Below are 22,197 nucleotides of genomic sequence, written 5' to 3' on the forward strand. Positions count from 1 at the left end.
CCTGTGGGGAGAAGGGAAGCTGTGACCCTTTGTAAAGGCTTTAATATTTCCACAGGGAGCAGGGTCAAACTGATCATTTATGATTAATTTTTTTTTTAACCTCTGTTCAGCCTTCAGCTGTTGCAACTTACACAAAAGGAGAAAATAGTGTTTTCAATTAAAGGCTACTTATGTAACAACCCTGTTTTGAATGCTAATTCATGAATTACTGGAAGCTGACAGTGTTGCTTTTTCATTTTCCTCGGTCACTTCAGCACATAATTCTGATTCAAATTGTTCTGGGTTTTTTTGCCAATCTCTTTCATAAATACTGAGAAATATCTATCAAGTGAATTTTGGTTTTTCTGCATTTAATTTCTGTTAAGAATGGTCCATTTTGTTACATCAAAGTGTTTCAGAATTAAATCTTTGTCTTTTTTCTCCCTTTCCAGCAGAAGTAACACTGAAGGGTTACAGAAAAGATAATTTGTCTAACTTGTCTATAAGTTTTCAACACTTTATCTTCACAGTTGGTTCAACATGGACACAGCACTGATCTGACTTCACTGGACAGAAACGGAAAGGAAAATAAATGTTTCTTCATAGTACTTTGACCTTAAAATACCACAAACACCATCCATCTTCTTGTGTTATTTGTGTTATTTTCAAATTGAATCACTCAGCACGTCAGGTCAAAAAGTCAGAGGCCACCATTTTCTCCCTGCTAACAGGATAGAAAGCTTTGATAGGAATGAATATTTGCTGATTTCTTAAATAATGTGATTTTAGGCTCTCGTAAGCACCAAGATTTTAATTTATATCTGAAGTATTTAAAATGATACCTTATTTTTAATGGAAAATATTTACCGCTTTCCACCCCTGTTAATAATCAAATTACTTCTGCTTTCTAGGCAGAGAAAAAGTTGAGTTTGCAGTCCATTTTTACTAAAAACCTGATTTGTTGGTCATATTCTTTTCTCACTGATATGAGTAGGCAAAACTCCCTTCTCTGCCAAGAGGGCATGCCTAGGTCCATTCCTTTCATAACAGTGCTGACAAAGATTGTCTTTGGTCCAAGAACAGTATCTTCCAGGGTCACTTCAAGTTCTGCCTAGTTGAAAAATTTAGCAATAAATGTCATGTCATTATTTCCAGATAATGAAGAGTTACTGTGCCTGAGGGACCACTGCAGAGCTGTCGGCATTGGTAGTGTGTAGCACAGGTTTGCACTGAAGGCGAAGGCATTGCGTCTGCAGGCTTGTCCCCATGCACATCGGCTGGTAAAGGGAGGCAACACCATGTAGAATGGTGCTGAGTTAGACCACTGTGAAAGTCAGGAGATGCTTTCTCTTTCTCTATTTCCTTTCCTTTTCTTTTCTTTTTTTTTTTTTTTTTTTTTTTAAAAAACATTTGAATGGAACAAGGTTTTGAAAGAAATTCACAGTAAAAGAGCAAGAGCTACTCCAGAGTAGTCAATGGCCAGTTGTTGGCATTTGCTGGGACCAAGTGTATTTCAGGTTACGCAAGTTGTAAATTTGATCAGATTAAGTAAAGACTATGAGTTTCCTCAGGTGTCTCTTGGTCTCATTTTCTGTGTCTGTCCTTCCCTCTCTGCTCCTCAGCTTAGAAAACATTCCCGATAAAAGTTCTATCAAAACAGCACTCTCCCATGGAATTTCAGTTCAGATGAAAATGATTTTGCTGATAAATTCCTTGAAATTCCAGAAATGTGAAGTGATTTTACCTGAAGAGCAATTTATTATAGACATGTTACCTATTAATTGAGATAATCTCCAACAATGATGATGAACAGAGATGATCAGGGATTGTACTTTTAAAATGCCATTCTGACTAGAAAAGCAATTTGAGATCTACTTACATCTCAGTAATGAAAATTGGGTAAGGTAATAAGAGATTCCATTTTGTGAGTGAATTGACAATGCAAATACCAGGATTTTTAATTTAGGTTTAAGTGGAGTAATGGCTACTCATTCTGATGCATCATTAGTCATATTGCTTTTTAATGAGAGATTCACTTTCTTTTCCTGGTTAGCTCTAACACTGATAGCAAAGCCCAATGAATGCCTACATGTTTAGGGAGGTCTGATGAATATATATCACTGCATGATTTTAATTTAAAGAAGGAAGAAAAAGCAGTTTTCCTTCAATGGTAAAGAAATGCACATTTGCTTTTAGTGCAAGGAAAAGAAATAGTGCAGAACTGTGGTAGGCTGCTGTAAAAAATAATTAGAGTAAGATATATTTTGGATATATATATATATTATGAAATTCTGAAAAATATAGAAGGAAAATTGCATTGAGTGGAGTGCTTGTGAAAAGGAGTGACTTTACAGCTGATGGCGGTAGGAAAAAGAGGTTCTTTGGCCATCTCCAATACGGATATGTTATAAATAAAGGCAGATGAAGATTCTTCTTGCCCTACCAACCCCACTCCATGCCCCAAACACCTCATTCCTCTTCTGGGTATATCTCTGTTCACTGGTTTTGTCTTAGATTTCTTTTTTCCTTTTTCTTTTTCTCTTTCTCTTCCCCCCCCCCCCCCCCCCTCTCCTCCTCTCCTCTCTTTTCTTTAATTAAGAGCTTGTTTTTATGTTCGTTGAACTCAGTGGGAATCTTTCCATCAAATTAAATGCATTAGGTCAGATTCATAATCAGCAGTCACTGAAACAAACTAACAATAGTTTTGTCACATGCAAGTGCACTGTCTTAACTGGGATTTGCTTAAAAAAAGCAATAGAACTAATCCATTATAAACACTTGTTAGAGCAGAGTTTTGACTGTATCTGTATATTTACTAACACAATTTCAACCAATTTAAGCCAAATTGAAATTAATACCGATTCTTGCTCCAGGTGGGATCATAGGGCAGTTAAATCAATTTAAACTAGCATGTTTTTAGCCACAGCAGTATGATATTGTGTGTTGACTAGACTTAGGTCGGGTTGCCTTACTTCCTTTGAGGGGCAAGGCGTTTTGACTTTCTATGAGGACAAGCTGTAGTGTGATGAAACACATGCTATGTCTAATGTAGACCAACCCATTCAAATTTGGGGGCAAGACAACAAGTTTCTGGGAGGCAAACAAACGTCCACCAAATCTGTCTTTCTCATCCCTGTGTCTACACTCCAGGTGCCCCATAAGCAAGTGGCATCTTGCAAGTCTGAGTGTGGTTTGTAAAAGTCTGGGCAATCCAGCACCCCTAAACACTGGTGAGGCAGCGCATGTCCTTCTGGAGCAGAGCCTTCGAGGAGATCTGTGACCCGTGGGGTCTCCAGCACAAAGCTACAATTTCATGTTTTCACTCTGCTGCTTTATTCAGCTTTTCTTTTGCCTGTGCAAGTGCCCGTTCGTCACAGATGTCAGGGAAGGGTGCATGAGTTCCTGGGCTGATAAACTAAAGGAGTGGGTAGCAGAGTGTCAGGACCTCTTCAGGAGATTGCTGTCCCCCCATGCACATCCAGTAACAAAGAAGAGGTTGCACACAGCAGGGCACTGAAAGTGTAACCAGCCAGGGTAAAATCCTTTCAGAATAACCACTGAGAGGCCCCTGCACAATGCCAGTAAACTAAGAGTCTTCTCATCATTTTCCTTTGTGACCTGCTAACCTTCCTTTGAAAATATATCCACCTCCTAGGCATGGCGGAGGAAGCTCAGTTTTGCAGCAGTCACTTTTTAGCTTCAGAAGGAGTTATCTCCTTCAGATCTTTCTGTCTCTGACTCTCTATTGTGAAATGTGAAGGAAATATAGGCCACGATCTTCTCTGATGCCACCTTGTAAATTCAAGGAATCCCAGACATCCAATATGCTGAAGGCATTCGATATCACTTGACTCCATGTGAGGCACAACAGTTCCCAGCCGATTGGGTGATACAGGACTAGCATCCATTTCTCATGATGGCTTTCTTGAAAACTGCCCTTCACAGCTGGTAAAAGGAAAGTTGATAGGGTGAGTGAGCCAGAAGGGTTGTGAAAGCACTGGGTCACGCTAGATGTTTTAACCTAAAAAACCAATTTGAAATAAACCCAAAGCTGAACATGTCCTAAAACAGGCCATGTAACTGCTAGAAAATGTTTCTGACACTGATAGAACATGATGTATCCACTCTGAATGCACCAATTCTTCTCTGCTAAATGGGAGCAAGCAATGGAAAGAAACTTTCCATGTTTCCAGAGATCTGTGATGGCCACAGTCCCCAGTCTCTGTTATGGTCAGGCCTTTGAGGTTACTGGGGGGGGTTTATATACAGTTGAGCTGATTTATGAGATCTCCTGTTAAATTTTATTGCACCAGTGGCTTTTCTTTAGTTCTTTTGAAGTAGAAAACATCATTTCTGCAGCAAATGCAAGTCAAAAATCTTAATGGAGCATAAAAATCTAAAAGGTCATGATTTTATAGCTTTAAAATGGAGGACAGCGCACTGCTTGATACTCTTAAAAATATGAAAAGTTAATGAGGATGTTTATTGGTAATAAAAAGATATAATCTTCCAGGCCTTTGATTTTGGCTGCTTGTGTATTGGCTTTTTATGGGTGTACTTTTATAAATGAGAAACTCCTTCCTTCTAGAACTGTCCCGTTTCAGAATTACAGAGACAGAGAACTAATAACACGAGGCAGAAACTTTGTCCCAGGGAGATTATCCAGTACTCTCGACACCCAGTGCTGTTTCTCTGTTTGTGCGCAGACGAGTGATTGCATTTATCTGGTTTCTAGGGTCATATAGACTACCTTTATTTATTTGACTTTGTTTAAGACCTGTGGGTGCATGCAAATTTATAACCAAATAACAAACTGTTCCTGTCACACATTTTGCAAGCTTAGGGGAATCACAGTAGCACTATTTACAAACTCTCTTGGCTTTTCACTTGCAGGTAATTGGGATAGCCTATGCTGTTTGAAAAAGAAAAATCTAGAAAATGTCTCCTGGTGGATTTCTTTTGCTGGTTTTGATTTTATCTGAAGTCCTAAAAATATTTTTTCAATTGTATCTTAACAAGTGTTTTTAAACAACATGTAGGATCTTAGGTAAAATAAAAATGCCTTCTTCTGTATCACTTAATGGAGTAGAGTTTGAACAGTTCACCTCCATCTGCTTACAAATGTTTTCTCCAGGTGTGGGCATGGAAAAAGCATTTTATTACAATGTTCATTGTCACTGCTGTTGCAGGGAGAAGTAGTGGGAACAGGTCACGGGACAGAAGCAGTCATGGGAAAAGCCAATACAGCAGGAAGGGCACAGCTTTTCTTCTTCTCAGTAATACAGACTGTCGTGTTTTCTGTCATTGTCTTTGCAGCAGTCCAGCACAGGGGACTTGAGGACTCTGAGGAAAGGGTTGTCCCCATACCACTCTGAGTCACAGCTCTCGTCACTGCCGCAGTATCAAGACGCCCTGCAAAACGTAAGAGACGTTTCCTTACCTATACAGACAGAGCCGCGGGGTTTCCCCGAAAGTGGGCATGGCTGGAGGGGGGCACGTGAAGATTATGGGGGAGCTCTCCCAGCTGAGAGTTCACCCTGAAACCCATGGTGCGAACGCGCAGCTGAAACCTGCAGCTGTTGGGAGGATGGGGAGCCCCTGGAAACATTGATCTTCACCTCAGTTTGGATCATCAACATCCCAGCATAGGTTTTTTGGTTAACTGACGGTCACTGTTGTGCATCTTTTAAAGCAAGGGTGAGCCTTGTTACACCTGCAGCTCCTACTTTGTAAATGCCCTGTATGCCTGCTGTCAAAAAGCTGGTCGTGGATGAAAGTGAAAGGTGGTTTGCCGGGTGTCCAGCAGTGCGTGGTCGGGGTTGCTTTAGCGATTAAGTTCTTAGGACTTTCATTGCAGGTGTTTCTGTATCACAAATGAGGTTTATGTTTCCTGAGATTTGCCTGCATTGCTTCTTCTCAAACAACAGAAGAATCTTGATTAAAGCCTCTTGTGAAAGATAGATACTGTGCTGCGGTGTCAGGCATGTCTGAGGAGGCTGAGCCCTCCCGGATGATTGTCTTCTAGCTGTTTGCCTGACTGCCCGAGACACTGCATTTGCTTGGTGACATCATTTTCCAGATTGCAGGAAAAGCGTAGGTGCAGTCAGGGAGTCCTGCTGTGAGTGGGCTGTGTGTGTTGTGAACGTGAGCAAAAGCCTGGTGGCAGCACAGCTAGGGGACCTCCCTGCTGCTCCGTGTCTTCTGCTCCGTGTCAATGGCACTGGTCAGCAGAGCTGTGGGTGCTGCAGGACCAGTTGTACATTGGCTGCCTGCTTGGGTAAAAGTCATTCTGTAGATTTAGTGTGCTGCTTAGAGCCGTAAGAAAGGGGGTAATAATAATTTAAGAAAGTTCACATAAATAAAACTCCAGTGTGAAAGCACTGCAGGATGGATGAAAACCCTCCAGCCAAAAAAACTGGGACAAAACCATGCAAATGAAATAAAAGTGGCTAAATATCCACTTTTCTAACTTTATGCTCCATATATCAAGTCAGGAGACTTTTTAAGGAGGGCAGAGAGATATGAGCCTGGAGATGTTTGTGTGACTGTGCCCGTGCCTTACAGTTTTGGGGATTTTACTTTGCTTCCCTTGTCCTCAGACTTTTGCTCCCCAGCTTGGTTCCAGGTGGGGGATGCTCAGTTGGCCTGTGCTGGTTGCCCCAAGGAGTGCCACTACACAGGATTTTACATTTATTTTGTGGGATACGGCTGGCAGCTTTCTGCAGAGGAGCTGTGCCTGGACTGGGAGCTGGCAGGAGACTTCTTTGCCTGAGCATCAGCCCCTGCAGATCTCCAGGGCTGTGTGAGGGCTGGCGACAGACGGTGCTGCCTGCTGGAGCCCTTCCCGGCCACTTGTCCTCCTTTCCCTCCTTCCTCAAGGAAGAGTGGCACCTGGTGTTTATGGAGAGGCCCAGGTGCTGCATGACACTCACCTTCATCTGTCACTCTGTCAGTGTTCTGCCGTCTTTGTGGCAAGGTAATAGAGAAAAAAACGAAAGCAGCTCTGGATCCAAATCCACATCATCTGGGATACTTACGTAGCCATTTATTTACTTACTTCTACCAAAATCTCTCTGGTTTGTGGCTTGACATGATAGATTGTTTTTGTGACGACTGATAATGATCACAAATTTGTGCAGATGTCTTTGAATGTCTTGGGCACCTCCCGGAAAGTGGACAGTTAGATGTACCTGACTTTCTCTGTAGCCTTTTCTTTTGACAGCAGGCATGAGTTTGTGAGAAATCGTTCCTCTTTGTGCCTGCACAGGCTTCACATGGGTGAGTGATGGACAATCAGTGTCAGCTCCAAACCTGTCACATCCTTTCAGGTTTTCATCATCGTCACTGCCTGTGCAACTCTTTGGGGAAGTTCCTCAGCACATCCTTCACTGTCACACAGTTTGCACGTAGGCATCACTCCAGCTCTTCGCAGCCCTGACGTACCTCAGTTAATGAAACAGTTTGGTGTTTCTAATGGATTCTGGATCGTGGACACTGGTGCACGCTTGGGATGCAGAATCGAAAGACACTCAGTTACAATCTGTGCGCTGTTTAGTCAGTGGTACATCCTGCAGATCTCATGGTGTACAAGAGGCTCCCCATGTCCTCTGGGAGGTGAGGGTGATTCCCTTGGACTCGGACTCTGAGTGAGGCGTGAGAGGAGGTGGCAACAAGCAGCTCCCTGTTGGACCTGCCATTCCCCTGGGAAGAGAGAGGCGGGCTCCAGGGCAAGCAGGTTGGGCTGGCTTGATCTTTGCCATCGCCGGCAGCCTCTAGACCTGCTCAGCCTTGTATCAGGTGATGTCTCAGGCATGGGAGCTGACTGGGAGGTACCTGTAAGCAGTGCACTGCTGAGGACCCAGTAGCCAGCCTGGTGTCTGTGTATCAGCAATGGAAATGATTCCAAAACATCCTTGGAGGGCTTGTTCTTGCATTTGCTAGCCCCGGCTGTTGCTATGTCTTCAGTACTTTGGTTCTCCGTGGTACCTAGAGCAGATTTTTTCACCCATGTTGCATTCACGTCTTACTTGCACTGCATGTGCTCCCTTTGTTGCTCCTCCATGTGGATGCAGTAGCACTTGTGATGAGTTGCTGCACTCAAGTTAGCAGCCCTCTGATTTACCACAGGAAGCTGTTGGAGAAATGATGTTGGGGAGTCTCAGATGTGTGGCTGGAGTGCACAGAGAAGGTGATGCTCAGTCTGTCCTGGAAACTGTTCCACTCAGAGGTTTTCTGGAGTATAGAAGTACCAGGTGAGAGTTATCTGCTTTCAGTTTTGTTTGTTGGCATTGTCCAAGGAGTCTGGATTGCCTGGTCATATCGTCTCACCTCTGGTTAGTGAGGTGGAAATTACATTTCAGTAACACCGAGAGTTTTAGGAGAATAACGGCAGTTTTGTGTAATTGCCATTGCAGAGGGAGGAGGAGCCCTATCAGCACAGTGCTGTCAATCAGGACTGGGAGCCATGCCTGCTGCTGTGGAGGGACTCTTCTCCCACAAACATATGTACCTTCTTTTCACCTCTCCGTGCCGCAATACTTTCCTTGAATGAAGTGGGTGGGAAATTACCCATTCCATACCATGGCTTTCAGGCGGTTCTTTATCATTAAACTAAATAGGACTGAGTGCTCCAGGATCCTCCAGGGTGGACACAAAAAGGCAGTGTTTAATTTTTGGAACAGTATAGTGTTGTTGGAGAGTTCACTTGCTTCTCTCATGGGCTTTCTCCAGCATTAATCAAATGATGAGTGAAGACTGGGAGGTGGAGTTGTCCGTGCTTGGTGTCACCTCTCAGGTCTCTTGCTTTTCATAAAGCCACCCTACACTGTGCTTAACCTTTGGTCACATCTAATGATTGCTAGTTACATTTCTGATGTGGGAAGAGTGTATGGTGGAAAAGGAAATTCCTCATCCACAGCAGTAAGGCTTTTATTTCGTTACTCATAGTCATGTTTCAGCAGTTAATTTTCTAAGAAGTGGAATCTCACCTGCTGACCTCTGGAGCATTCGAGGTCCCTGTAGCACAGCTGAGGATGAATGTGGTGGCTGAGGCATGGCCTAGAGCTTGCATCTCTGTCTCTTCTCTGGTCTCTTTGGCCTCTTCATGGGTGCTCCGCCTGCCTACATGGACACGCGGTCCCTGCAGACCTTCACATTCCTGCCTGCTGCCCTGTGGCTGTGCCCTAGGGATGTCTCAGTGACCAGGAATGGGAAGGTGGCCTGAGGGCTGCTCATGTTCCTGTGGTTGGAGGTACCTTCACCTTGAGGAGCTCATAAGCCAGCTGCCTGAAGGAGCTATTTATCCACATTGGCATAAAACATGATTGAAAGTGAACCAGCCTGTTACTAGCAATCAGAGCTAGCCTGGCTGGCTTAGACTTAAAATTTACTAGAGGCGTCCGTGTGATTTGTAATAGGAATCCTGCCTTTGGTGGAAGTAACTGTAGCGGTTTGAATGGAAGTATTAAAGTTAGTATGGGTGGAGTGTAAATGGAAAAGTGTGTGTGCAAACACCAGCAGGAACACTAGAGCAAGGGATGCAGGGATGGCCTGTGCTGGTGGCCAAAGACACAACCGGCAGCAAACAAATGGGTAAACACTATGGGGTGTGTGGTATGCGTCAGGACCAGGAGGTCTGTGCTGTGATAAGGACACAGCACAGATGGCTCATCACTAGAAGACCTGTTCCCTGATAACGGGAGTAAGGTTACACCATGATGTGCCGTTGTGCTTCCTGTGGTTCCAAGAGGAAGGCTTAGATAAGATGCCCAAAATGAGGGAAAGGAGACAACAGGCAGCAGCTTTCCTAGGGTTTATGGGGGGTGAGTAAGCAAGATGCAGAGATAAAAGATCAGCCTGTAATAACCATTGACTCCTAAAGCATGTGAAAAATGTGTCCAAAACCCAGTTCTTTGTTGTCAATGAGGAGGGATGCCAGAGCTGTTGTAGGACTTGCTGGTGGGTGTCACTTGCCCTCTGTGTCACACACAGCGACCCTGACCATGCCACATGGATGTATGCCTTTTGGTGAACGAATGAGTGTGAGTTTGTAGGTGTGTGGGTGTGAGTGACACATTAGAGAAGTCAGTTTTATGTTAAAGTAAGTATCAGCTTTCCCTTCCTTAAGTTTTCGTACTGAGTTTGTGCTGTTGTCGTTTTCTGTGTGGCACCTTGCTGAGGAGCAGAAGCTCCCAACGGTGCCCCAGATGGGTGTTGGGGGATGTGTCTGCAGGTGCTGTAAGTGGTGGCTGGAGGAAGGGACTTTTGCTCATCCAGGGTCTGGAGCTGGGAATCCCCCAGGAAAGTGCCTGCAGATATGCTCTGTGAGGGTTGAGCAAAGCTCCCTCTTTTGAGAAGACAGTGATGATGGTGCCATTGCCCAGTCCCTAGGGACTACAATAAGTATCTCCAGAAAAAAAGTGAGGTTTCCATTAGGGTATTCAAAGGTATCTCTCTCAGGGGTCTGATTTAGACTACAGGTCAGGCTGGGAATTCCATTTTCCTCCCTAAATCTACTACAAAACCAGCATGGTCCATAGGAAAACGCAAAGAAGCAGGACAAGTGTGGTTATGTAGTGGAGAGCACGCAACTGAGAGGACTGCCAAGTCCCTGGCTTCCTGGCACTGCCTCTCGTTGAGTTTTTCTCCTGTGCCTGTTTCATGCAGGATGCAAAGCCTGGGAGATGACTCTGACTGCCTGGCTGCAGCACCAGCTTCTTCAGCTCCTTCCCTTGATTCCCACCACACTGTCATAACCAGCTGCGTTTCGTAGCTCTGCTTTGTAGAGATACTTGTGAGAAGCATATTTCATTCTGCCAGATGGCGTGCACACTATTATAAAAACAAACCCAAATGTTTGTGGTCTGTAGGTGTAAAGAGAAGCCGTTAGATAGGGTGGGAAGGGATGGTAAGGGAGTCCTTGGCTGACATGGTGGCTGTCTCCTGAGCCTGTGAGAAGGGTGGTGAAGGGAGGTGATATGAGGGCACGTAGTAGCTAAACCTCAGCCCCAGTAACAGTCCTATCTCTTCCTTCTGGCTGTAAAGACAGTGGTCTCCATGCTCTTCAATACAAGGGCTAAGGCAGGAGGAAAGCAAGAAGGTGACTGGGTATCTCTCCATCAGCTCCTTGCAGAGGAAGGACCAAGCTGGCCCCTGCGCCAGCCTGGTGTAGGCAGGGACACATGGCTGTGGGCCAAGCCTGGTCTCAGGTCTCACTGGGAGATCCAGAGCAAGTCTGCTAGTCCCTTCCGCAGCCTGCGTGGGAGTAAATCTGTTCCTCTCAGGGAGGAGAACTGGATCAGCTTCTTAAAGCCAACCTGACTTTTAAAATCAAGTTTGAAACGGCCATAGACCACTGATCCCATCGTGGTGCCCACAAGACGTACCCAGAAGAGCCAGAGGAGCCCTCTGGGCATTGATGCCCCTGCAGAGCCACCCGAAGCGCTGGGGACTCTCCCTGAGGTGTCCCTGCACAGCACAGCAACCCTGCCACCACCAGCGCAGAGCCCCAGCCCCTTGCTGTGGTGCCCAAAGGCCCCAGGCGCAGGGACCCCTGAGCTGCCCCATGCCTCTAGCATCCCCAGGTCTGCTCTTTGCAGCTTCAGCGTCATGTCGCAGCCTCTTAAAATGCCTTCAGCCCCTTCTGGGGCTCCACCAAGCCTTTCCTGTGCCGTGTCCCAAGGGTCCTTCACCTTCTCCCATCCACACACCCCATCTCCACGGCTGTCAATTGAGCTGAGCACTGCCAGCGTGTGTCGGAGGATGACCCCAGCCTGTTTCTCACCTTCCTATGACAGCAGTAACGGCCATGATCCCATTTTAGGCAGGGAGAAACAATGATTGAGGAGCGTGGCAGAAGGCAGCTCCTTCCTGCCGGCAGCACCGATACCACCAGGATGCTATTGAGCAGACAAAGAGAGAAATTCAAGGCAGCCGTTTGGCTGCTGCGGCAACAGTGGCTGCAGAAGGGAAAGTAAAACGAAAGGTTTGTCGGGATTTGCAGCCCGGGGAGCGCTATTGTGAACCTTCAGAGTGTATTACACTGAGAACAAGCCGATCCATTTTTGAAAGCAGCTGCCCTTCATCAGCAGTTATTGCAGCGGCTCTGAGCGGCGGGTGGCTTTTTTCCCCACAGCAGCCAACCGGCACAAAGTTTGGCGATGACAAAGTTTGGGGATTTGATGAGCAAGAGATGCTGATAGGCCGTATCCATAATCCGCCCTTACAGGTAACTGCAGGAGGCGAGAAAAATTCATCTGCTTTGAGGATCTGCTGTGTAGGTTCTCATGCTGATTTATCACATGTGTTTGTGTAGGGCTGGCAATGGGTTGGGGGAGAGACAGGGGCACAGCAGACCCTCTCTCTGCCCCAGGCCTGAGAGGAGGAGGAGGCTGCTTCGCCAGCAATGGCCAGGGCAGCCAGGCTGAGATGGAGACTTGGAGGGGCAATACAAATGTGCGTGGGTATCCTCCCACGTCTGTGTGTATCCTTCACCCACCCAGAGGCTTTCACCTGGGCAATCCCCAAATCAGATTTGCATCAAAATCAGGGAAGTCTTAAAAATAACCACTGTTCCCTTCTGAAATCAAATGTGCTTGATGTTCCTTTATTAAAAGAACTAGCACCTCTCAAAATACTTATGCTCATAGTGCCCCTCTGAGTCAGTTGGAGTTAGTGCGCTTTGTCCGTGGGTACAGCATTGGCTCTCTGTGTCTGTAGCAGTCAGACTTCTTGTTTGCTTGTATCAGGTAGTTATGGGCTTAAACTGCTCTGAATATGTCATGCTGCAGTCTGAGGGGGCAGCTGAAGCTGTCGGTGGGACTTTTAACAGTGCAGCTGCTCCAGCTCTGCAGCGCTGTTACAAACCCCAACGGCAACTGCTCTCCGCTCCCCTTCCGCTGCTGGAGGAAGCTGGCTCACCGGCTTTGCATGCGTCAAGGAGTTTCCCAGGGCTGGAGCTGCAATCCACCGTTAGCACAGTGCTGAGAAAAGACACCCTTCCTGTTTGTAGATGAGATCCAGTTGCAAACAATGTCCTGACTTTGTTTGTTCTGTCTGGGGCAGTCCTTGAAATCCTGCCTTTCCTTTAGTGCCCCAGCGTAGCCTGCACAGCCAGCACTGTGTCATGCCTGACGGGGACAAGAGCTATTCTTTTGTCAGGTGTCCTTTATGTTTATGCTCAGAAAACAATGAAACAGTTAAATTATTTCTTTGTTAATCCAAAGGGCCATGTAGGCCCTTTTTGTTACTTCGGTAGATGTGTGTGAATGCAGTGGAGGCCGTGAAGATGCAGGATGTGGTGGCTGAGCTGTACAGACGGGCTCTGCCTGGCTCCTGTTTGGACCCAGCGGTTAATTTATGGATTTGAATGTTTACGTGACCAGCTGCTCTCTATGATTAAAGGCAGCAAATTAAGTAATGCCAAAGGAGATTAGCATCTGCAATAAAGTTCCTTGATTTGATGGGGAAGATGCTAATATGGAGTACTTGATGGCTCCTGCACTCACTCCTGCCAGTGGCCAAAACCAGTGTTGTGCTCAGGAGCCAGTGTCTGTCTGTGGGATCTCCCACGTGTTCCTTCTCCTGTGCCTGGTGGCAGGGTGTCAAATGCTTGCAGCTGCGAGGCAGCCCGCTGTGACTTTGGGAACGTAGAGCCGTGCAGCCATTGAAGTGCACAAGGGGGGAGCGGGTGGTTTGTTTTGAGCTGGATGCTGGCAGGCTTTCTGCGCAGTAGGCACGGAATAACAACAACCAAGTGTCATCGTTGCTTTGGATCATCTGCCAGGCAGACTGGACACATAAGGGACCTGGGTGCTCCCTGGCTCTGGCGAGCGTGTCTGGTGCTCAGGCACGAGAGGCCTGCCATCACCCGCAGCAGGGTGGCAAAAAGGCTGCGCTTTGCTCAGCGTGGTTTGCAAAGGAGCTGGCACCAGTTGATTCTTTGAACCTCTGGGAAATCTCCTTCTTCCAGCCAGCAGGGAGCCCTGGGGCTGCTGTCAGGGTGACTTCAGGTAGCCTTGTCCCTGCGGGGCCGTGAGACGAGCCAGACCCCTTCAGGAGCGCCATGTGTGGTGGCAATGGCAGAGCTGCCATGGGCATGAGAAGATGCAGCAGGGAGGGAAGGGGCTTTGAAGGAAGGGAGGGAGTCATGTCACGCTTCAGTGCTGTGCAGCACCATCGCTTTGTTTCAGCCATTAACCCCCCTGCAGCTGCAAGGCAGCAGAGGACGAGAAATGTGGCCTGGGCTGCAAAACAATGAGGGGGTCCGATCTGCCTTTGTAGGGCGCAGGGAATTTCTCAGGCTGGTTGTAATGGGAGCTATTTTTTTGGTGTGCAGTCTCTCGGGGATGCTGCTCATCTCTGTGTGAAGGGAGATTTCTCTTTCTGAACGGACTGACTGTGAGCCCAGTGCTTTTCCCTCAGTGCTGCCTGTGCTACGTTTCTGATGGGGACATCATGCTTCGGGGCTTCGGCACATTCCCTGCGAGGCTCCAGGGGTGCTTCTCCCATGTGAGAGTGGCCCTGTGCTTTCAGTCCTTGGTTTTGCTGCTGGTTTTCCCCATCTGCCCCAAAACTGTCTCTGGCTGGAGCCGCTTTAGGCACCTTCTAAATTTTGTAGCCACAAGTGCCATTCACAAAACCAAAATATGCTGGGTCCCCCCCGTTCTGCCAGCATGCTGGGGCTGAGGTTTGCAGTCACACATGGCACCTTCCCATATTACTGCCCGGCTCTGCCACCTGCTTTCCACATGGCTGTGGGCATGTTACTGCCTCCTGCTTGTCCCTTAATGGTTCCTCATTTAGAGAGAGGTGTCAGCACCTTTATTTATGTAAAACACCTGGATGGTGACAGGTGCTAAGGAAGGGCCTGAGTATAATTCAAACCTGGGTAAGCAGGCTGCAAACAAAACCACTGTGAGATAAATAGACTTGCCTGGGAATTTTATTCTGAGTTGTCTGGCAGTGCCTGCCTATAATGTAATTTTCCTTGTTCTGTCTCTGCAATAAAAACCTCACAGTGTCTGATATGACTCCATTTAGCTTTAATGTTGTCTGAGGTAGGCCATTAGAAAAGTGTGGTTTATTTAATCGGGTTTGAATCGTAAATGTCTGCTTGTTTTTTTGAAACGTTAGACAAAAATTAACAGAAGGCAAGGAGAAGATGTGAGGTTCAGAAGCATTAACGCTTGCTCACACACTCCACGATGGTCTGAAGCATTGTCAGTGCCTGGGCGGTGACTGTTAGGTGAAGTAAAATCAGCATGACGCATGACGTTCTACTCTGGGTTTTGAAACTTAGGCTTTTGCAGTCTTTCTGCAGATCAGGAATAGCTCTCAGAGCTGAGGTAGGAAAGGATGTCATTAAAAGACAGAATATAATTGAGCAGAAAGAGATTGAAAACTGATGGCAGGACCAAGGTCTCATGTCTTTTCAGATCCCTGGAGGAATCAAGAAGAAATTGTTTATCGTAATTTCTTTGTTCCTTTTTGAGATTTCCAACCCAAAACCTCTAAAAGAGCAGACACCTGTCATGCCCAGTTAGGCTCTTTTCTTCTTGGGTTCCAAAGCATTCCCACTGTTATTAAGAAATGTTCATATTTAAGCCTTATTTTGCCTCTGTGGAGGTGTGTCGTTATCTGGAGTTCCCAGCATGCCCTATTATAGAGACTTCTATTAATTTTGTTCCTCCAAACATGTAGGAATGGAGTATCGACAGCAGTGTTTGTCAGCATCTGTGCTGGGTCACATCCCATGCAGCCAGATAGAGCCAGCAGGACTCATTAGGCAACTTTGTCTTAGACACTGGCAATGCCACCGTGGCTTGATACAGAGCAGCAGATGTTCTCCAGCAGCTGCAAGTTGAGGTCTCTGCTCTTCATTTTTTGGTGTCAGATTAAAAAAGGATCATTGGCAGTCTTTGGATTTTCTTTCTCACATCAGCACTGTTGCTTCGCTGATCGTCTTTGGGTTCTGGGCTGGAGCAGTGAATGGGGCTAGTTTGGTTTGGTTTGGTTTGGTTTCTGCTTTGGATTTGAGGCTGTCACCAGGTCAAGCATCATTCTTAGCAATAGAGAACTGGGGAATTTATGCCCTGTGTGTAGTGTATTGCTTCAAGGATGCTCTGGCATGAGAGATTCTATTAACAATACAGCTGACCTGTGAATCTCCTTACAAACTGAGATTGAACCACAAGCCCTGCAGGCTCCAGTGAGAGGTTTCTGGGAGGGTCTCGAACAGAATTGGGCTTTTCTGGTAGATTTGTGGTTTGGGCTTGCATGATTTGGGGCTGCTGGGATCGCGAGGCGGCTGATGCTATGTGGGGGCAGTAAGCTCTGAGAAGAGCATTGGTGTCATCACAGATACCAGCAGATATCTGATGCTGATCTGCTTGAAATGGAGGAGCAAGCGAGGGCTGAAAGGGAAGTGTGTTCAGTGGTGCTTCAGTACTGCTGTCTGCACAGAGGCGGCAGAGAAATAGCTCTTGTTGTAGTTTCCCCACGGGGAGAGAGACTGGGTATGTGGGTATTTGTCACTTGCCTCCCATGAGGAATGGGAAGAGCCTCACCAGGATCCTCTCAGGACACTGGAGTCCCAGAGCCGTCCCAGCAGCAGAGATAAGGCTGAACTCATTGGAGATTATGCTACAGCAGTTTTGAATGTTCTGATCTGCCACAGCGGTTTGCAGAGCAGCAAAAGCACCAACTTACCTAGGAGGCATCGGATGGGTCACACACGGCTCCACAGCCTTTGGTTCCCTGGGACTTTTGCTTCTTAAAGACATACCTTGGAGAACTATTTCTGGGTCTCGGAGGTGCAGTGGTCAACAAACCCTGTGTGTAGGCAAAATAAGGTCCTTCCTCCAAGCACTCAGGAACTCCAGTGCATCAGATACGTAAGTCAGAACACCCACCCCCCGCCCACCTTAATTAGGCTGGTAGTCTCACTGCTGGGCAGCTCTTTCTTTTGGCAGTGTAACCGTGGCTGTTGATGAAACAAAGTGGTATGCAATGTAATTCTACCCAGGTGACCATTTGACACTACACATAGATTACAAATTCCTTGTATAAGTGATGAGTTAAACAACCTAACTTCCAATCTCATTTCTGCTGCTGTAAACCTGGAGCATCTCTAAAGCTAGTTGGGGCCAAAGAGAATAAGAAACTTTGCGTTTTGAAATGACTCAACTTCTCATTCTGCTGAGGTTCAGCCTCAGGGGAAGTAAACCAGAAAAATTATCAAGATGGTGTTTCTCAGCAGCTTTATTATAAATATAATGGCATCCTCTTTGGTGGCTTCTAAGCTGCCTTTTAGCTCCATTAATTTATATAATTATGTGACACCTCAGCCACATGTCTGAGGATGAAGAGTGAACCATCTCTGAGCTACCAAACACTATGAAAACCTAGCAAGTGGAAAATCCAGATGTCCATCTAATACAGAGTGTGCATGTTTGACAAAACAAGACAAGGGAAGGAGATTGAGAGTGATGCATGCACCAAAACACACTCTGTTGCTTTTTGCCTATATGGACAGTTTCTGTTTCTTAGGATGTAATCAGATTAACCTTGCTATTATTGTCCATGAGGATGCTGAGTCAGTTGTGTTCCCATGGCTGTGAAAATGTCAGCTATAGGGAATGAGACGGGCATGGGTTTCTGCAGTGATGGAGCTTCTCAGAGTAGCTGAGTTAGAGTGCTGGGGTGCAGCTGTGGTAATTCTTGCCCACAGTTTCCAAATGCATGTATTTTAGCTGTGAGGAATCTCCTCCATCTGTGTGATTTCAGCTACTGCCTTAATGCTGACTTCGTGAGATTTCCCTCTCCCTCCTGCCCTTCTTCCAATCTTCTATCTCTGGTTCCCCCTCCACTGCATTTCATCTCAACTAGTTTCCTGCTGGGTAAAATGCACATCCTCCTCTTTCTTCCTATTCCCTCCCTTCTCTCCCACTGTTGGCAGTTTTCCAGTCCAGCAACGTTGACCTTATCTCCAGTTCCTTCCATTTCCTCCCCTTCAGCTAACACTATCGTTGAACTGTGCCCATTTTCCTCTCCTCCATCCTCCAAATGCATCCTGCTTTCCTTGCTGACTACAGTCCCCTCTTTTCTGGCCTCCTTTATGTATGCCTCCATGCAGGAAGCTGATAGGAGTTTGGCTGAAGCTTTTTTTTTTTTGTGAACCACACTGGAATCAGTGGGAATGAAGCACCTTCCCCCCTTTATAAAATTGTGACTATGTGTGTCTGGAAAGCGCCTTTTCTAAAGGCACAACTGCAGAAAAGCACTGGGTGTAATGATAAGTACGAAGCCACCCTTAGCAGCGTGGGTATTTTTACTTGTTGCATCCTGCAGTTGCAAAGAGTGGGGACGTTGGTGAGATGCTTGCTTGCTCCCCCACTCTCTTCACGTGCGTGTTTGGCCTTTTGTACTAACAGTCTGACGTGGTGGGGAGTCTCTGTGGCTTGAGGCGTAGCGGGCCGGCAGCGTGGTCGTTCGGTGCACTCGCCATTGCCGACGATTGCACTCAGCAGGTTGGACATCTGTTTCAGTTGGCTGGGGGCTTCGACTTCCAAGCTAAGGATCAGGGATCAGGCCTATTTTAGAAATGGAGTCATCTGTTACTGAGAGTCTGACAGCAAGTTTTGGGTTTACCTGCTTTCTGCATCCCTCATTCTTCAACATTATTTTTCTCTTTTTCTGTCAAATTCTCTACCTGTGTTCAGGTGGAGCTCAGTTATTTGCCCTTGCTGAATTTCAGCTGCTTGTCCAAGAAGGAAGGTGACCTTTTGAATGTTTTTTTTTTTTTTTTTTTTTGTGCGATACGATGTATCCAGTGCATCACCGTGCTTGCAGGATTACTTTTATCTTGTCAGTATGGTGATCAGTTAAGTATGATCAAGCTCTTTAGAAAACACTTCTCTCTAATCATTCCAGTTTCATTTGTATTCCGTAATAATTTTGAGAGTGATTACAATCATGGAAATGCTTTGTAGCTCATTAGTGACTTCAGTTCTTTGAGGAGAAGCTGCCACTCTATCATACAGGAGACCTTGTGATTTACTCTAATTTGGTCAGAAGACTTTATTTAAAATGTTGTCAGCAGCAGGATCCAGCAGAATTCCTTTTACTTTGCCAGATTACTTTCAACTCAGAAAAAATACTCGATGTTAGACCTTTGCTTGGTATTTCCTGTGTTACTTCTAAGGAGAGCCATGGGGGAAGATCCATATCAAGTATGGTTCATGGCCACAAACTCCTGAATATTCTGCTTTCAGTTGTCATGATCATGCTTATTTATGGGAAGGCGGCAGCTTTCATGCTGAAGCCAGAGGAATTACGCATGTATTGGTGTTTTTGACCTCTGCGGGAAGCTGATTCTGGAAGGACTCTGTTACATTTACCATCCCTGTGAGAAATTTGTAGCCCATTTTGCAGTCTTAAGTCGCAGCTGTAGACTGGCTGGACTCGGTCCCTGGTGCTCCCACCCCAGCCTCTGCGTTTTCTGTGTGAGGCTATGGACAGGATGGCTGAGGACATGTCCTCAGGTGGCCACAGCTCCAGCAAGCTGTAACTCTCTGCCAGCCAGTCCAGAGCAATGCCCAGCCTGTGAGTGTCTCTTGGTCTCTGTGCTTTGGCAGTCTGTTAAGTCTCCTTGGAGAATTACTGTGGAGTTATTAAGTCTAATTTTCCTTTTTCTAAGATGCCTGCCTGTCAGAAAGAAGTTTTTGTATCACCAGCAACTCAGTTCATGAAGGTCGCTGTTACGAGTAGATGGCTGTTGGGTTAAGCACAGATCAGTGGCCTAGGCATGAAAGGCTCCATGCATTTCATGCTATTTTTATCTTTAGCCTAATGGATTGACCCATCTTTTTCTTCAATGTATGCACATGAACACTTTTATTAGTAAAAAGGCCCCCACAACTTAAAACATTTGGAAGAATGAGAGGTGGCGAAGTACCTGTCCGCTGGTCCTCCTTTCTGGCACGACTAGCTTGCTGGCCTTGGCTTAGAAGGCAAAGTGATGAGATGAAGCATAAAACATGCTGTGGTTTTGAATGTGGAAAAGATGAAAATGGAATGCCTCATGTGTTGTACGTGAAAGCATTCCTGTGATGGTGCTACATGCTGCTCTGCCATCCTAATTTGCTTTCAGAAGGCCCCAGTATAATCATTCTTTGTGTTTCCTAAAGGATGTGAAGACTAAATATGAGTTTGGTCAATGGTTTCATTGTTGATTTCTCCCACTGCTACAAAGCAATGCAAAAATATTAGGGACAGGCAGGGTGCATCTCACTGAATAAAGATATTGTGTCTCTCATAATCCAAGTCGGATGCCTTTAAAAAAGGAAAGCCCTATGAAAAGTGCTTACAAGGCTGTTTGGACAGCAGAAATCTTTTGTAAAGTGTAAATTCGGCATCCTTCCCAATAGGATCCTTCATGCAGGAGGACTGGCCAGCATTTTGGGAACAAACCTAGCCAACATTAGGTTTGGACATCTGCTTGTTTTAAGGTTGCTTTCACAATTTTCTCTGTAGCTGAAGATTGGTACTTGATGTCTATGAGAAAATGTTGCCAGAAAAGCAATGAAGTTATGCCAACTGTTTCTTTCATGAATGCAGCTTCTTAGAAATGACCGCTTTATGTTGGAAAAGCATCTTGTATGCATCGCTCCCTTGGCGGGAAGGATGAGAACTGCTTGATCTTGTCCTTGTACAAAGTTATCCTAAGTGAGCAAAGAGTGTTTCTTGAATCAATTCAGCTTTAAACAAGGGTAATCTCCTGCCTGAGTACATCTAGACTGAGTGATGGTGGTCTTAAATTGCATTAAATCAAGTGTCTTGTGAGGAAGGGGTAGCGGTGTCTTTTGTCTTTGCGGGTGGCTGAAAGGGATTGAATTTGAGAGAAGCTAGTGGTCAAATTTTTTGGATATTTTCTTCCTCCTTGCTTAAATCACCCAAAGGGAATTAAAGCATATCTTCTCTTATTTCAACAGGGACCAGCTCGCATGACATCTGATCTTGCATCTTCTCCTGCGGCAGGATATGTCCCTGTTGGTCAGAAACCAGAGGCTGTTGTGCATGCTATGAAGGTAAGGGTGCCCCAGATCCCCACATGGCCGTGCAGTGTGGTGTGGTACAGTGTGGTCTGGTGCAACAAATGCCAAAGTAGCAGAACTGGACGTTTGCTCTTCTTGTGGAAACACAACTAGAAATAGAAAGTTAGTACTCAGGCAGATTAATGGTAACCAGCACCTGTGACACGATGAATGATCATTACTTAAATAGTTGCAGAGTTAAGCAAGATCATGCATGACTGTTTTCTCGGGTGGGAAACCTCCAACAAAAGCTGCTGATGTTGAAGGCGTTGATTACCCTTTCTGTTCATCAGTCCTCCATAAACTGAGTCTCTGGGGTGACAGTGGTGACTGAAATGCTGTTTTTAAAAGGGACACAAAGCCTGCAGTTCCTACCTATGTTTTGTTATTGAAAATCCTGCAGCAGTCTTCAAAGAAGAAAGAGTTTATTTTATGTAAATACACAGCAAACGTGACATCATACCCATGCAGATGTGTACATCGTCAATGGGGATTAAAATCAGGACTGTCATCAATAAAAACCATGGGACACTGTGAGCTGAGTTAAAGGAGAAAACTTGCACCATGATTTCACAGCAGTTCTCATCAGCTCACAGTAGTGACCATCCATTAGCAGGAAAAATGTAATACCCTGGTGTTACATGTTTAAGTAGTTAAGCAAGTTGCTTCTGAGTATCTAAGGGACACAAAAGCACAAATCCTTTCCAAGGTGCCATAGGGATCGCTGGAAAGTCTCTAACTCGATTAGGCTCTGGTTGGAATATACAGAGTTATAGATTTGGATTTGTTGAAGCTGAAAAAAGTTGTACATCAAAAAAAACCAAAATTGTTTCATCAAATCAAAGGAGGATTCCTGGATGGTTACTCTGGAGCTCAGATCCCCATGGTCGTAGCTGGAAAAAAGGTCCAGCAGTGGCATCAGCACTACCTTAACCTGTCCTAGACCTGGAGACTGGTGCTTACAAAGCTCTTTGCTTTGTACCTTTCCACATCTGACAGCTAAATAAATGGCACAGGTGTTGCTCGTAGCTCTGATCTGCAAGTTCCCTAAATTTTCTAGGTTTTAGTATTTTCAGCTTACTTTTTTGTGCCTGTCCAGGGTCTCTTTGCTCCAGGACGGATGTGG

The 22,197-nt window shown here is 45.8% G+C and overlaps 1 protein-coding gene across 2 annotated transcripts in view; it reads left to right on the forward strand.

Annotated features, from left to right (window-relative positions):
* CCDC85C (coiled-coil domain containing 85C) overlaps nucleotides 1–22,197 on the forward strand; it is a 112,370-nt gene that overhangs the window by 81,745 nt on the left and 8,428 nt on the right. For both annotated transcript variants that reach the window (XM_086463182.1, XM_086463183.1), the window contains 2 exons: nucleotides 5,296–5,400; nucleotides 20,970–21,065. In XM_086463182.1, the coding sequence (XP_086319308.1) occupies nucleotides 5,296–5,400; nucleotides 20,970–21,065 (201 nt within the window). The remainder of the gene's footprint in view (nucleotides 1–5,295; nucleotides 5,401–20,969; nucleotides 21,066–22,197) is intronic.

This window comes from Leptosomus discolor, chromosome 3, assembly GCF_034619465.1.
Source record: "Leptosomus discolor isolate bLepDis1 chromosome 3, bLepDis1.hap2, whole genome shotgun sequence".
NCBI classification, from domain to species: domain Eukaryota; kingdom Metazoa; phylum Chordata; class Aves; order Leptosomiformes; family Leptosomidae; genus Leptosomus; species Leptosomus discolor.